Source organism: Cervus elaphus, chromosome 18, assembly GCF_910594005.1.
Source record: "Cervus elaphus chromosome 18, mCerEla1.1, whole genome shotgun sequence".
In the NCBI taxonomy this organism is placed as follows: Eukaryota; Metazoa; Chordata; class Mammalia; order Artiodactyla; family Cervidae; genus Cervus; species Cervus elaphus.
The window spans coordinates 93,687,798-93,705,050 of record NC_057832.1 but is presented as its reverse complement, the minus strand read 5'-3'; the positions used below and the strand labels follow the sequence as shown (position 1 = coordinate 93,705,050).

General features: G+C 40.1%; 2 protein-coding genes across 24 annotated transcripts in view; both read left to right on the top strand.

Annotated features, from left to right (window-relative positions):
* The window catches only part of CADPS2 (calcium dependent secretion activator 2), a 571,224-nt gene that overhangs the window by 180,661 nt on the left and 373,310 nt on the right, over nucleotides 1-17,253 (top strand). The window lies entirely within an intron of this gene.
* On the top strand, nucleotides 715-1,848 carry RNF133 (ring finger protein 133). The gene has a single exon (XM_043873150.1). The coding sequence runs from the start codon at nucleotides 715-717 to the stop codon at nucleotides 1,846-1,848; it is 1,134 nt and encodes a 377-aa protein (XP_043729085.1).

Genomic DNA, 17,253 nt, shown 5'->3' with positions numbered 1-17,253 from the left:
CAAGCTTTGTTAAATAAAGTTCAAAATTTTACATGCTAGATTAAAAAAATATATTGTATAGTGAAAACATGAGTTAAAAACTGTTATTCACCACTTCTACCCCATATCTAGTCATAGTGCTAATTTTTAATTAACATTCATGGTTAAACTTGGCATTTTGTAACAGATATTCACTTCACTAACTGTGAAGGAAAGTGTTAATTGTATGGTTTATCTTGCATGTGTATTCAGGTTTTAAAATACATGCATTATATAATTTTTATATTTTTTAGTTTAATGTGATACCTGGTAACATAACATGTAACTCAAGGGCTGAATCTGTCCTGTAACATTGAAATTACCCATAGCAGCATTCAAAGCATTCAACCAATAAATACACAGCATGCTCTAAGCTCTTACCTAATTGGCTGTGTTGTCTTTTATGTCATAATCATATCACCCAACAGTAAACAGTATCTAGAGTTACAGTAGTGAGACTGGGATTTTTTTTTTTTTCAATCTAAAGTTTTCCTCTTTCTCCCTCTTAAAAAAAAAATCCAAAACTCATAAAACTTCTTTAAGAATTTCTTACAAAAACATGCTGGAAGACAGTGGAACTTGTTTTCACCCAGAAGGTATTTTCCATTTTAATAGTTTACATTGATCGTCAACAGATGTGGAAACCACATCTTTTTGTTGGGTTGGTTCTTCAGTCACTTAAGCAGAGAGAGAGAGATGCATCTACTCAAGGTTGGCACTCAGAGAAACAATGCTGCCTCTTCCTGGCTCATGAAATTCAGCTTCCTTTGGCTGCTTAGCCAGCACTGTTGCAGAACCAGCGCCGTGTGGACTGCTTACATGAACATATCGTTTCATGTTGGGAATCGCATGTTGTCAGAGTTGGGGGAGACTGGCGTGTTTGGAAGGAGCTCCACTTTGAAGAGAGTGGTGGGGGTCATCCTGCCTCCAGAGGGAAAAACACAAACTGCCTGCAGCCCCAGTACCAGTTTCAGGAAGTTGAAGAACTCGCAGACATGGCTCGCCCTTGTCGAACGGGGAAGCTGTACCTTCACCCAGAAGATCAAGGTGGCGGTGGAGAATGGAGCCAGTGGAGTGATCATCTATAACTTCCCAGGAACTGGCAATCAGGTCTTTCCCATGTCTCATCAGGTATTTGAAGACGTTGTTGTGGTGATGATTGGTAACTTAAAAGGCATGGAGATTTTGCATTTAATTCAGAAGGGCGTTCACGTGACCGTCATGATCGAGGTGGGAAGAAAACACATCATCTGGATGAATCACTATTTTGTCTCTTTTGTGATCGTCACAACCGCTACATTAGTGTATTTCATCTTTTATCATATTCGAAGAGTTTGGGTAGCAAGGATTCAGAACCGGAGGTGGCAGCGGTTAACAAATGATCTCAAGAAAGCATTTGGCCAGCTTCAGGTTCGGATACTGAAAGAGGGGGACGAGGAAGTAAGCGCCAATGGAGATAGCTGCGTAGTTTGCTTTGAACTCTATAAGCCTAGCGATACAATTCGTATTCTGACCTGTAAACACTTTTTCCACAAGAATTGCATTGACCCCTGGATCTTAGCCCATGGGACGTGCCCCATGTGCAAATGTGATATTCTTAAAGCTTTGGGGATTCAGATGGATGTTGAAGATGGAACAGAGCCCTTGCAAGTCCTAATGTCCAACGAATTGGCTGATATCCTGTCATCTAGTGAAGAGGGCACAAATAATGAACTTCCTCCTTCAGGAAGGTCAGATAAAGTGACGCATGTGGAGGAGGAGGAGCCCCTTCCTTCTCAGGACGTCGGCCGGTCTAATTCAGTAGCAGCGGACATCCATCCTCCGCCTTGACCGCATGGCCTTCGAGGAACTGAATTCAACCTGTTTGTGAAATCAGGTCCTAAATACTGACAAGCAGTTTGTCCAAAGTGTGATTTTCGTGTCTTTTTTGTTGTTGTTGTTACTTTGGTAATTTTCTGCATTTGTCAAGTCTCAGAAAAAAAGAGAAGTCCTAGCAGGGTTTTTTTGTTTTTGTTTTTCCTGTTTCTCACCCTTACTAAATGTAATTTTTTTGTCAGTGTATGTTGCTCCTGTGAATATTTACATTTATTTCTATGTGCACATGAATTTTTTTTTTTTTTTGGTCACCCCATGTGGCTTGCAGGATCTTAGTTACCTGACCAGAGATTGAACTCGGGCCACCACAGTGAAAATACTAAGTCCTAACCTCGGGACTGCCAGGGAATTCCCAACCAAGGACAAAATTTATTCCTGAATTTTTTTTGCATATATATTGGGCTTTATTTTGGTAGGAAAATTGTTAATATATTTATATGTTCCTTATAATACAGAAACCATCAATGAAATTTGAAAAACATAAATGAACTTTTATAAGCTAGGGAGAATAAAATTTATCTTTCGATATTTTTAGTACAATATGCTAACTTGAAAATCATTGTGCTGTGTTCTCTTCATTCTTGGCGTGAAATTTTTGCTGTATGGAATTGTACTGTTTTGACACATAATTCTGTTCAAGCCATTAGTACATTTTATGTGATCTGTGTATATACGGTGATAGGAATTTTAGAGTTAAAATACCAGCACTCTTTAAGGGAATAGCAGATGTTTCAGCACGGAGTATTGCTAATCATAATTGTTACATGTTCATAATGTATAGAAAGACTTAAAGAAGTCCTGTGGTTAGTTATAGTGTATTTGTTTCACTTACGCCCTACCCCACTCCCTAGTTAATTTTTTGCAATTAAATAAAACACTAACTGTGATTATTTTGTAGATAAGTACTAACTAGAATGTAGAAGTTATTATGACTTGCTGGGATTGTTAGTTTTGTTCACTCTGTATTCCCAGGATCCAGCACAATGTCTGACTCAAATATTTGAGTAAATGAATAATAATTATTTTTTAAATAATGTAATTATTATGTGTTAATCTGAAAAACTGGAATGTTTATCCAAATCACACAAAATAATGGGAACTTAATCCTGAAAATTTTCATCCCAAATCACTTTGATAAAACGAAAGTTTAATTTTTAGCCCAGGCAGGATTTAGTATCACAATTTAGCATGGATAATTTTGCAGAAGAGCCTTGAACTCTCCAAGGCTGACACGGGGATTTGAATTCTTGTAGAACCCTAGAGAGAGCTCTATTAAGAGGAATTTTGTGAGCTGCTGTGTGCTAGCAATATCGGAATGCACAGCCAGGCAGGAAGGCAGTAGTTGATTCTAACTGCAATGCCAAGGAAGACTGTTTAAAGGAAGAAGTACATTCCTCTAAGACCAGGGAGAACTGAGACACAGAAAAAAACTAGGCAGATGGCCAGGTGATGGCAGTCCCCAGACCCAGGGTTCTCACGTTATTACCATCCTGTGTACTCCTGGCAAATTCAGGTGGAGTGTGTGTTCCGTGTTAGACCTAACACCTGAGGAATTTGTTGTTTGCTCTTCACACTGATATAATTGTCCTATCCGTCTTTCCACTACACACATTTTCTCCTTTCTCCCCCTTGCCTCCACTTTATTCATTATTGTCCATCTTAGATCTGACTTACCTTCATGTGTGAGAAATTGGCATGAATATGCTGTTGTAATCAAGCATTTCTTTGTTAATGTGGACATCAAACATTGAACACAGTGTGCTTATGATCTTGATTTGAGAATTTTCAAGGGTTGTTGATTAGAACATAGAGTCAGTTTGAAACAGAGAAGGAAAGGGTCCCATCAGGGAACTCAGGAGCTATGATTGCTTTAGTGCCTAGCAGGCGGCAGACAGCGGCCTGACTTCTTTGCCTAGCTGTTTCATATGTCAGAACAAAACAGCGGTTTTAATCCTTGTCTTTAGAATGCTGTAAACAGATCAATAAACCACTTTTACTCTGGGTTTAATAACCAGAACCTGGAAATAGCACTGCTGTGTCAAATGTCAGGTATTATCCATTGTAATAGTTTTTTATACCGATTCCTTGGGCTATACCATTTTCTCTTATAACTAGTGATGCAAATGTATTTTACCATAATGGCATGGGAACATAATATGAATTATTTTGCCCCTAATACCAGTGTCATATGAATTTCTCTTGCATTTCTCCTTTGTATATATTTTTGCATGTCTCTGGTAATTGATTCCCCATGCTCGCCTCACTAGGTAGGGGGCTTGACACTCATAAAAATAACACTTGTTTATTATGGGGATGAATTGGACTTAATATTTACTGACATGAAAATGATTCTAAAGCACTTTTGACCTCTTATTGAATGAAGCTACAGGTGAGTTTACCTATACAGTAAATCATAAGTATTGCCTCATATTAAAAGGCACAGTATGTTTATAGTATGCATCCCTGTTTCTTGGCTATAGATTTACTCTAGTCATCCTTTAGAGAGATGTTGGTCAGTCATAATATTTACAGTAATGTATTTCAAAGGATTTAGTGAGCCAGGATCTGGCATTTCTGATGGTATTTAAGCATAGTATCACTTCATGAGAAATAGATGGGGAAACAGTGTCAGACTTTATTTTTTTGGGTTCCAAAATCACTGCAGATGGTGATTACAGCCATGAAATTAAAAGACACTTACTCCTTGGAAGGAAAGTTATGACCAACCTAGATAGCATATTAAAAAGCAGAGACGTTACTTTGCCAACAAAGGTCCATCTAGTCAAGGCTATGGTTTTTCCAGTGGTCATATATGGATGTGAGAGCTGGACTGTGAAGAAAGCTGAGTGCTGAAGAATTGATGCTTTTGGAACTGTGGTGTTGGAGAAGACTCTTGAGAGTCCCTTGGACTGCAAGGAGATCCAACCAGTCCTTCCTAAAGGAGATCAGTCCTGGGTGTTCATTGGAAGGACTGATGCTGAAGCTGAAACTCCAATACTTTGGCCACTTCATGGGAAGGGTTGATTCATTGGAAAAGACCCTGATGCTGGGAGGGATTGGGGGCAGGAGGAGAATGGGACAACAGAGGATGAGATGGCTAGATGGCATCTGCGATTCATGGGGTCGCAAAGAGTCGGACATGACTGAGTGATTGAACTGAACATTAAACACATGAAAGTGTTCTCTTCTATCACACAACTCACTGGTTTTTGAAGCAGCTTGCATGAACAAGTGGGAGAAAGGATCAGAGTTTGAAGAAGCATTAAAGAGGAAGCCTTTACACATTGATACTGTGAAGTTCCTGCTCCATCATTTACCGTGAGCACTAGTTTCTATAGTTTAGAATTTGTTTGGTTTTTGTACTTCTTTTTTTTAATGTTTGCTGTTTAGTAATGAAAAATAAGGATTATGGGTTATTATAATTATTAATACAGAAATATGCATACCTAGTTTTCTAAACTGTTAGAATTTGGGGGGGAGAAGAGGGGTTGAGTAATGTACTTTAAGTTAGAGACATGATCTGGTTCCTGGGCACGGGTGTTAGAGTTGTATGTACACTTTACACTCTACAACACTTGTACACTTTATAATACTTCAGCATATATTTGTTGTTTAGTTGCTCAGTCGTGTCCAACTCTTTGTGACCCAATGGACTGAGGCCCACCAGACTTCCCTGTTCTTCACTATCTCCCAGAGCTTGCTCATACCCAGTGTCCATCGAGTCGGTGATGCCATCCAACCATCTCATCCTCTATCATCCCTTTCTCCTCCTGTCTTCACTCTTTCCCAGCATCAGAGTCTTTTCTAATGAGTCAGCTCTTCGCATCCAGTAGCCGAAGTATTGGAGCTTCAGCATCAGTCTTCCAATGAATATTCAGAACTGATTGTCTTTAGGATTGACTGGTTTGATCTCCTTAATGTATATACTAAGCTCAAATATCATAACCTCACAACCAAAATGTCCCTTTTGTTTTTTTTTAATAGCAGCACCACAGCTTATAACACCTGTCTTTACAATTATGCTGTCATTTTTGTCAGGCCTCTGGGATGTTTTCTTTGATTTCAGCTGCTGGTAGGAAATTTTCTCCTCATTGTTGACGACCAGGGTAGCTGATTTGGGAACATTCCTACATCAGTAACATTTATCTCCTAATTCAGCAGCGCTATTGCTGCTGCTTTGGTGGCTCAGACGGTAAAGAATCTGCCTGCAATGCAGGAGACCCAGGTTCTATCCCTGGGTTGGGAAGATCCACTGGAGAAGGCAATGGCTGCCCACTCCAGTATTCTTGCCTGGAGAATTCCACAAATAGAGGAGCCTGGTGAACTACAGTCCATGAGGTCACAAAGAGTCCGATAAGACTGAGTGACTAACACTTCCACTTTCATTGCTGCCATGTAAGTTCTGTCAGTTCTAAAAACTTCCCAACTTAATGGCAACTTCTTCAGCATTCCTTCTCTGAATCCGCTTGACCTTACTTCCTACCACTTGCTCTTTGTTCTCTTTCCAAGCAGAGTTGCCCCTAACCATCCTTTCCCATCCCATCTCATCTTCTCCAGCTTCAGCCTAGAACCAGTTGCAAGACATTTCAGTCTTATTCTGTGTACCAAGTGCTACCAAATTCCTTGTTTTCCACACTTTTTTTTCTATAGTATCATTCACCTACCCTGAGTTGTCTCTATTGATATCCACCAGCTCTTTACTTCTGTTTAAAAATTCTTATATTAATCTCAGCTATTTCTATTCCTCCACAGACCACTACTTCTCAGCCTTGGCTACACATCAGAGCCTCCTGGAGAGTTTTTAAAATGCTCAGTGCCCTGACTGTACCCAAGACCTCTGGGATAGGGCCCAGGTACTGGGTACCCAGGTGTTCCCAACGTGACAAGTTTGAGAACCACTGCCAAAAATAAGGCTGTTCCAAAAGGCCTTTATATTAGTTGGGTTCCTAATTTCATCCTCGGATTCCTTCAGATTTACTTATTGTCATTTTCCTGGAAAATACGTAGGTAAACATCTAAATATCAAGTTATAAAGGGTTACATTTCATGGAGAGAAACTGATAAAGATTTTTGGGAGTATGGAGGAGTGGATTTCAACTAGAGAAGCAAGGAGCTCTTAAATAAGGAAAAAACGTTTGAAATGGAACTGCTCGGTGGGGAAAGGGGCATTCTCATGGAAGAAACAGTGAACAACGGGTGTATTTTAAAGAAGTTTGAGTGTCATGTAGAATTTTGATTAAGGAAAATGAAGAACAGGAATTTTGGAGGTGGTTGCAATAACCCAGGAGTTGATAAGGTGAAAATATGAACAAAAACAGTAGGTGAATTGGGTGAGATGAATCAAAGCATGGGTCATGTCCCAGAGAATATTCTTTGATTTTATTTGCTGATAGGTATTTTCTTCTTCATTTCTTACTGACCAAAGTAGCAGTAATTTCAAAACTTACCTCTACCCATAATTTTCATCTTCAGTTTAGCAACACACAGTGAATGCAGAAGAGAAGGGGGTGGGCCAGAAGGAGTTGAGGAGAAGTGAAGAGTTAAGGATGACTCCTTGATTTCTAACCTGGGCCGATAGGAGGTGACGATATCATTCACTGAAGTAGAAAATATAGATGAAGCAAGTTTAGGGTAGAAGGGGAGTTCCAATTTTTAGTATGCTGAATTTGAGGAACCCAAAGAACTTACAGGTGCTTTACTACATGGCTCAAAGTATAGGTCTGTGCTAATGAAGTAAGGTAAAATACAGCAAAAGACATGACATATGCTAAGTGCTTAATTGTAGTAATTTATTAATGAGACAATTCACCTGTTGTTTACTTTCACATTAATTGTAATTTACTGTTAAATGGAATTTAATGTTACTACTTTGAACCCATATCTCCATTTGCAAAGTTGTAGTAATAGGACTTCTTCTGTCAAAAATGTGTGGCAGCCTGGGTAAAGCTGCTGATTGTCAAGATGATGATGAAAGTGGTACTGATAACAAGAGCCACAGTACACTTACCATTATATAAGCTTCGTAGAAACCCACTAATCCAAACAGGAGCTCTGAGGTAGGTGTTATCAATACCCCCATTCTTTAGAAGAGGAAGCTGAGGCCCAGCCAGGCTAAGTAACTTGCCCAGAGTTAAACAGTCAGCATGTGGCAGAGCCTGTATTTGAACTCAGTCTGGTTCCACAGCTCCTGATCTTTACCACTACACTACAGGTAGCTTGAAAAGCTAGTGTTTAAGTAATGGAGAACATGTTTATGTGAGTCTAATGTTGAGGACTTGAAGGATTGGGCCTTAGAAGAAAAATCCTAACTATAGGCTCTGAAAGTGCTAATAGGAGGGGGTTAAAGTAGTAACTCATGAGATCTCAGTGTAATTAGGAAAGAGGCATGTGGGTAGACGAGGGTGTGGGAAGGGTACATCTGATTGAGTGAAAAAGGAAAATTAAGCTCTAGGAATGGCCACTCCCAATTAGAGGTACTGATGCTGAAAACTAGTCATTCCCTCATGTAAAAACTTTAGTCAGAGGGGTTTTCCATATCCTTCCTTTCCTCTGAAGTTGGAAAGGGGCAAAAAAGAAATTTTTTATAGTTCTAATAACATCAGTTTGTTTCAGAAGTTCGGGCCTTGGACACACACTTGCCCTATTGAAAAGAACACCATGCTTTTCCATCCAATGACGGGCACACTCATATCCTTGCCCCAGGGCAGAACATCTCGGAACAGTGGTCGTCAGACCCAGGAGCATGAGCTTCACCTGAACTCATATAGTTGTTGGAACTACACAGTCTCAGGCCCCACTTCAGACCTACACTCTGGGGGACCCAGAATCTATTTTAGCAAGTCTTCTATTTGATTCTGATGGACATTCAAGTTTAAGAACCTCTCCTGTCTCAGAGGGTCAGTTCATTCTCAGAAACGGATGCATCACACAATTGTAGTCAGATAGAAATAATGTAAATGAAAATAATTGTAAATTTTAAAACCCTGCACAAATAAGAGTTGTTAAATTTTCCAAGACACACATTTAGGTGCATTTCAGGTGCCACTGCTCTCAGATTTTATGCATAGCTTGTGCATTAATGCTTGCTCCTTTCCTCTTCCAGTTCCAGTTTCTTTACCACCACTATCACATTGCCAAGAGAGTTGTAAGGAAATGAATAGATAGTAGATAGCTTATGAATTTCACAGTAGAAGGTTAGGAAAAAACTGAGAAGCTGAAACAGCTTGTGCAGTCCATGCAGTGGACTAGGCAGCCCACACTGGAAAGGATAGTATTTCACACCACCTATTCACTACATCCTGGACTTCCCTGGTGGCTCAGACAGTAGAAGCGTCTGCCTACAATGCGGAAGACCAGGGATGCATCCCTGGGTTGGGAAGATCCCCCTGGAGAAGGAAATGGCAACCCACTCCAGTCCCCTTGCCTGGAAAATCCCATGGATGGATGGAGGAGCTCACTTTTCACTTTCTTTCATTCGCTGCTGCTGCTGCTAAGTTGCGTCAGTCGTGTCCGACTCTGTGCAACCCCACAGATGGCAGCCCACCAGGCTCCCATCCCTGGGATTCTCCAGGCAAGAATACTGGAGTGGGTTGCCATTTCCTTCTCCATTTCATTCACTACAGGTCTGAAAATAACTCAACATACAAAAACAGTGGGCTATACATGGAATTCAGAAGAAAAAAAAAAAACATAAATTCTTAGGTTTGGGCCATAAAACCAGTTTCATAAACACTGGAGGGAGAGTCAGTGTCTTCAAAATTGTAGCTGAAAGTAAGTGCAAGATGAGTCATTGAGCATCTAAGCAGTTCATCTCAAGGTGTTGGGCCTTTCCTAATGCATCAATGGACCTCCGTGGTGACTCAGGCAGTGAAGAATGTCCCTGCAATGCAGGAGACCAGGGTGCAATCCCTGGGTCAGGAAGGTGAATGGCTACCCACTCCAGTATTATTGCCTGGAGAATTCCTTGGACAGAGAAGCCTGATGGGGCTACAGTCCATGAGGTTGCAAAGAGTCAGACACGACTGAATGACTAACACACAACACACTGCGTTAATAGAAGCGTTGCTTCTGTAACTAGAATTGCTGTCCTTTTCGCATTAACAGATTTTACTCATATGGCATAGTCACTGGTGAAGCACTTCATGCATGCATTCATTAAATATTGATTTGCCCTGGAAGCACAGGGGCGAGTAAACCCAGCACCCTCAGATCTTTCTTTCTACTGGAAAGAAATTATAATATAATTTATTGAATAGTTGTAAGTGCTGTGTAGGAAAACAAAACAGGATGGAATTGTCAGAGGCAGAGTTGGCAGTTTTAAATAGAGGAAGTTTTGTCAAGAAGAGGAATATTTGGGCAGAGGGCTGAGAGGAACAAGGGTCCTGTGCTAGAACAGAGAAAAAGTGGAGTGTGTGCCAGGAGAGCCCCTATCACCTGAGGGGTGTTTAACCTGGAAGGCTGAAGACAGTGTTGAGTGAGTGAGTGAAGTCGTTCAGTCATATCCGACTCTTTGTGATCCCATGGACTGTAGCCTACCAGGCTCCTCCCTCCATGGGATTCTCCAGGCAAGAGTACTGGAGTGGGTTGCCATTTCCTAAGACAGTGTTAGCTGTGTTAAAACCTGAAGAATGGCCTTGGGGAGAATTTAGATAGTCTCTGCTATTATGGAGGTAAGAAGTAGGTGAGAAAGTGACAGCTACGTGTGGAAACAAAGGACTTTCTGGTAGTTGGTCCTGTCTATAGACAGGTTGAGCTTCCCAGGTGGTATTAGTGGTAAAGAACCTGCCTGCCAATGCTGGAGACATGAGACATGGGTTTGATCCCTGGGTCAGGAAGATCCCCTGGAGGAGGAAATGGCAACCCACTCCAGTATTCTTGCCTGGAGAATTCCATGGACAGAGGGGCCTGGCAGTCTAAAGACCATGGGGTCTCACAGAGTGACACAACTGAATTGGCTTAGCAAGCATGCGCACACAGTGTATTGTCCCCCCGTGAACTGAGGGTTTCTCTTCCCTAAAGGAGTTTGGTGGTTTGGATGTCGTTTTAATGGTGGTGGCCACGGTGGTGAGAGAATTCAAGCTCTAAAAGGGTGATTGGATTTATACCTTTGAAGTCTTGCACAATCCTGGAAGTCACATTCTGAGATTAAAAAATACCATTATTCCACCCATAGTTGCCATCTGGTGGAAAAACAAATAATTACACAGTACAAACTGCAGAACTCATCCAACACGTTTTTTATTAAGAGTCGTTACTTGCCAGGGAGATGTGGTTCAAAAGGTGTGGGGTTCATTTTTCTTTGACTTAAAGAATGTTTGCTTTTAAGATTGATTTACTTTCCAGAAATTCTTTCTTAGTTTTGGAACTTTGTCTGCTTGTAGGCTTTTGGCTCATCAAGAGTAAATGACTTGCAGTCCTCAAGATTCATGTTTTCTTAGCTGCCGTCTGAAAGGGCAGTAGCTTATTCTCCAGTGCACTGATAGTCTTGTGGAAAATATAATTTGATTCTTAGAAATATCTTCTCCCAATTTCTGTGTCAACATCTTCTCAGAAAAGTTTCTTGATGATGTATCTGCAGCAAAGGACTCATATTATTTTCAATCCATTGTGGATTATTTTGTTAAAACACAAGATCGTGTATTTCACTAACTCTGAAATATATAATGAAAATAATTTGAGTCAATGGAGAAGACAGATAGTTACGTGAAAGAAAAACTGATTCTTGTTGGGGTTTGACAGAAAACAGCAAAATTCTATAAAGCAATTATCCTTCAATAAAAAATAAATTTAAAAAATGTTATTTGTGAAAACAGGGCAGGAACTAAATTTCAGAACAAAAGAGATTGTTTGCTGTTGATTTTAACTTATGGTTTCTTCACATTATTAATAAGATTGGTTAAATCAGTGATTTTCAAACCGCTACAGTTTTTCTGTATGTTTGCACATTTTCGTAACAGGATGTTGGTATAAAATAGGGTACAGGAATGTCAGGGCAATGTCTCATCACTGCAAGTTTCTAAAGACATACTCTCTGTACTTGTTGAGGGACAGGTAACGATCGGGTGCTGGCATAGGTTCACAGATTCACAGTTTGCATAACTGATTAAGAGCATATTTTACTGTATTATTTCACGTAATACTCAAAAAACTGTGTGAGAAAAAGTGATATTTATTCCTATTCCACCAGGGAGGAAACTGACCCAGTATGGCTCAGTCTCTCAGCTTGTGTCACACGTTGAACACTCAGGTCTGATTTCCTTCTGGGTTTTGGTACACGCTTTCGTGGCCGAGAGCAGTGCAGCAGACATGAGGGTGAGATAAGAAGCTCTGCACAAAATTGGAATATTGTAAACCTGGGAACCACAGTTTCTTCCATACAATGAAAATAAGTGATTTTAAGGATTTAATGAATATTAGATACTAAGATTGTAAAGTAATACACATTTTAAAATTTTATTTTCTATATTATTATAATGGCAAAAAAAAAAAAAATCCCAAACCAAGCAAACGTCTCCATAATATAGGCAGAAGAAAGCAGCTCAACCTGTGAACTTTCCCTTGTTGTTGAGTTGCTCAGTCATGTCCAACCCTTTGTGACTGCATGGACTGCAGCACTCCAGGCTTCCCTGTCTTTCACTATCTCCTGGAGTTTGCTCAAACTCATGTCCATCAAGTCGGTGATGCCATCTAACCATCTCTTCTTCTGTCCTCCTCTTCTCCTGCCTTCAATCTTTCCCAGCATCAGGGTCTTTTCCAATGGGTCAGTTCTTTGCATTAGGTGGCCAAAGTATTGGAGCTTCAGCTTCAGAATTAGTCCTTCCAATGAATATTCAGGACTGATTTCCTTTAGGATTGAGTGAGTGGATCTCCTTGTTGTCCAAGGGACTCTCGAGTTTTCTCTAGCACTACAATTCAAAAGCATCAGTTTTCAGTGCTCAACCTTCTTTAAGGAGCTTTCAAAGTTTTCTTTAATTTTCTATAATACTATGAAACAGGGGAAGAGTGAGGGAATGGGTTGGAAAGTGGGAGGGTGATGCCTTTCTTTCACTGTATATATGCATACAGAAATTGACCTTTTTTGCCCTTAAGACTTTCAGTCTGTACAGATCAGAAGCCCGGCTAGTAGTCAGCCATCATGCTTCTCTGTTTTTATTTGTGCTTGGATTGAGTGACTTGGTAGACTTCGTTTCTTGCTCTGTAGTTACAGGGTTAAGGAGATTTTCTTCATCAGCTTAGGGAGATTTAAACTAATCATTGAGCTGGAAAATACCTATAAAGGAATACTAAAGGATCTGCTATTAGCTGATATTAGAAGAAAAAAGCTTTATAAAAATTTGTAATATTGATGATGGGAATAGCATGCATATTTTTTCCCAAAAAAAAGAGTTTTTTTATACTTTTCAAATCACACTTAAGTTCATCTAAATGTAAAGTCATCTCAATTCCTACCACAGACAGAGAAGCCTTTGGTAGTTTAAGGGGTTTAGATCTCCTTTAAGGGCTTTAGAGTTGATATAAGGAATTTAGGTGAGCTATAAGGCAGGATCTTTTGAGAGCATCTGCTTCCTAGTTTATAGATAAAGGTCTAGACATATCACTTACCTATATATATACATATTATATGTATAATATGTATATATATATATATATATTTTAAGTTTGCTGTCAGTTTTAAGTTACAGTTTCTTAACACATGTGAAGGGAATGGGATTGGTTAAAGCAGTGATTTCTAAACCTTGAAAATTCATGGATCAGAAAGGAAGAAAGAAAAAACCACCAAGATCAAATATTTTTTGCCAAGAAAGGTCATGAACCACTACAAAGCAAACAAAACTAACCTACCATCTACTGTTAACAGCATTGTATTACAGAGAAGTGACTTGTATCTATGATTTCTACAAATAATATATGGAGTAAATTTAGCTTTATTAAAACTACTTTCAGTGTTCATTTCTTTACATTGAATCAGTGAAAACTTCATCCCACACTGGTCAAAACACCCCCATTTGGATTTAATAACTTTCCAAAATCCATTAGGACTACGGGGACCTCATTATTTTCTTCGAAATTTCCCTATCAAATGATACCATACCGTACAGAGGCTTTTTAAAGGTGCGGTTCTAGTGAAGTTCATTGTCTAAGCAGGAAAGAGATACAGTGATGCCGTACGGAATTTGCTCACTCGAGGACGGGTGTGTTTCCTACCCTCAGAGAGAATGGACAGTGCTAAGAAGGCCCAGAATGAACATGTGGCATAAACTGTGGACAGCATCACAGAGGAGAGAATGACAGGAGTATATTCTGCCTGATTCTCTTCATTCTGTCTGCTCCTTTCTTTCTCCCCTTCAGTTTAATGAGCCATAAGTTGATAAATCATCACATTTGATTGCATGGTCTAGGCTTAAATTTTCACTCCTCTACAGTTTGGCTGTGTGACCTCAGACAAGTGTCTTTACGTCTCTGTGCTTTAGTTTCTTACCTTTAAAATAGATACCACCACCTACTTTATGTTTGAAGGTTAATATATATAAAGCCCCTAGAATAAATTTCAGCTGTTTTCAAATGCAGTGTTTCTCATGGGACTCCCTGACTTGAGCATTTGGATGGTATTCCATGCTCTGGGGATAAAGCCTAGACACCTTTCGAGGACTTACAAAGCTGGTCCCTTCTGTCTCATCACTGTAGGTCCATTCCCTCCACCAAAGCCCCCTGAGACCAGCTGTGTCCCACTCACCCCCACTGTCCCTTGGCCTCCCCTCATGTCTCAACTGATTCTTCTCGGTCTTCATCCCTCATTCACCTCCTCAGGGAAGCTCTGTGACTTCCTCAAATAGATTCACAGCCTTGCTACAAAGTCTCATCATGCCAAAAATGCTCAGTTCTCAGTAACATTCATCAACCCACAGTCATTTTAGTTTCTGTAGTTTGTTTCTTCCACTATAAGTTCTATGAAGGCAGCAAACCTATACCATTTTGCTCACCAGTAAATCCCCAGCTCTGAGCACATTGCCCAACATGGAGTATGTTTTGTTAAATATTTGTGGAACAAATGGATGTGCTATTGGGGTGGAGACTGTTAGAGGTTAAGTATTTTTCTTTATTGGAACAGAAAGTATGTTCTTGGGAGCAGTGGAAGAGAATGCTGGAAAGATGGGTTGAGGGAGACTTGGATGGATGGTACTCCTGTAATTATATAGTGCCAACAGGGAATAATCTGTTGACTAGCTTTAGGCATGAGAAGTGACCTGATAAGAAATAATGGTATTAATGCTGGAAAACTGGGAATTATTTGATATCTAGTATAATTAAATTCATCCCTATTACAAAAAAAAAATGATCATGGATTTGATAACACCTGAAAAATAGCTGAAGAAAGGGTTTATCCACGGGCCACATAGGTTATTGAAATTATTAGACAGTGTTTTCTTTGTCATTATTAAGGAGAAAAAGACATCTCTTGTAAGTGGGGCTCTTGTTCTTTCTCAGTGTTTTCCTGGCTGAACACATGTTGGCAGCCTTCCCAGGAACCATCTCATAGATAGCCACAATGATTTGGCAAGCAGATAATGTTTTTCTCATCATTATACAATCCTTTTGAATCAAGAAGCAATGCATGTTTCAGATCAAAAGCAATATGTGAACAGTAAGTACTTTTGTAAAAAAAAAAAAAAAAAGTGTATTTGAAGTTTTATTTGGACAGCTGAGCAGACTTAGCCTTTGCAGACATAGCTGCTTGTTGCAGTCAACACATTTCAGTTTTGTTGTTGGTTCACCGTGACTTGAAGATAGTAACTTCTTTGGTTTATAAACTAAGCAGGTGAATGAGAAGGGTGGCAGCTGGTGGTAATCAGAGGACCCATGTACAAGTTAAAGGTCCCTAAGATGTGGAGAAAGGTAGCATGCGTACTATGTTAGTTTTCTGATGTCAGGACCGTCACACCTCCACCCTCACCCCGCCATGCTGAATTGGTGTGTTCAGTGGCTTTTTCAGAAGGAGGTCAGTGGTTGGTAATTCCATAAGTGTTGGCCAGCATACTATATGGCTCTTGGGGTGAGCCCTTGGTAGGAGGAGGATGGGTATGGTGGGGTGGAAGAGTGGGAAAGAAGAAAAAGTAAACGGATGTTGCTTTTAAATTCCAAAGGTGGGGATTCAGTCTCTGTTCTCCCAGTAACTGTGATCTTTGGCTGGTCCCTTCTCTGCCTACCCACTTGATCTGTCAAAGAGACTGATACTGAAATAAGGCACAGGGATGATGAGGATGAAAGGAGATAATATATGAAGAGCTCTGGGGAGACAAAATCTGCTTATCAGTGGGTGTGTTGGTAAACTAAATTCCTGAAGCCACTTCTGTGCCAGGATGGCCCCCGGTTACATGTTCTTCAGACAGAATTTCATTAGAGAGGAAGGCACCCTAGACTCAGAAACGAGTAACTGGGACTAGCCTCGGCCCAGGGTCACACTTTACCTGCCTTTAACTTGACAAGTATTATTATGAAAGGGCACAAGAATCAAGACAGTTGCAACCTAATGAGACTAAACCTATCATCGTTACAGTTTCATAACTTAAAACATCTGAAAAACTTAAAACTGTCATCTTTGCAAAAACAGCACAGGTTGAGAATTAGATAATAGTATGGTTTTGAGACAGCATACACCTTATTTTTCTCACTGAACTGGTTCTCTGTGACATCACCTATTGTGCCTCTTTCCCTGAGATGTCTTTCCTTCTCCCATCATGTGGACAGGGTCCCTTTCCTATACTTCTTTCTTCTGTAAACATAACTGAAACTCAGTAAACCATACTGGTTAACTATTTAAATTATACAGTTGCATGGAGGGGAAAGATTGAATTATTAGTTTAACCGTACACACTGTTTATTCCCCCTCATTTTTTCATTCAGTGGATCCTCTCTAACTGCTTGCCCTGGTACTGGGTTGGCCAAAAAGTAGGATTTTGTGGGGAAACCTGAATTGACTTTTTGACCAACCCAGTACTAAGTGCCACAAATACAATGGTGAGTGAAACTGTATTTGGTTTCATGGAACTTAGCCTCATGTGAGTAAAATGTAATAGAATTTACATTTAAATATTATAGTTAGAAAGTGACTTCGAAGGAAAAAGAAAGGGTGCTAGGATTGCATACAAACAACATAGTTTATAGATGATTCAAGGCATTAGTGGGGATCTGGAGAGCTGCTTAGAGGTAACTTGGGGGTTGTGAGATGGACAGCGTGAAGAGTTTGAAGGAAAGATGGTGGAGGCAGGGCGTGGATACTAAGTGACAGCCATTTGCAGTGAAGCCAGAGTGGTAGGTAGTTTGGGACCAGCTGAAGTGTAGGACCTCAAAGGCCTTGCTGAT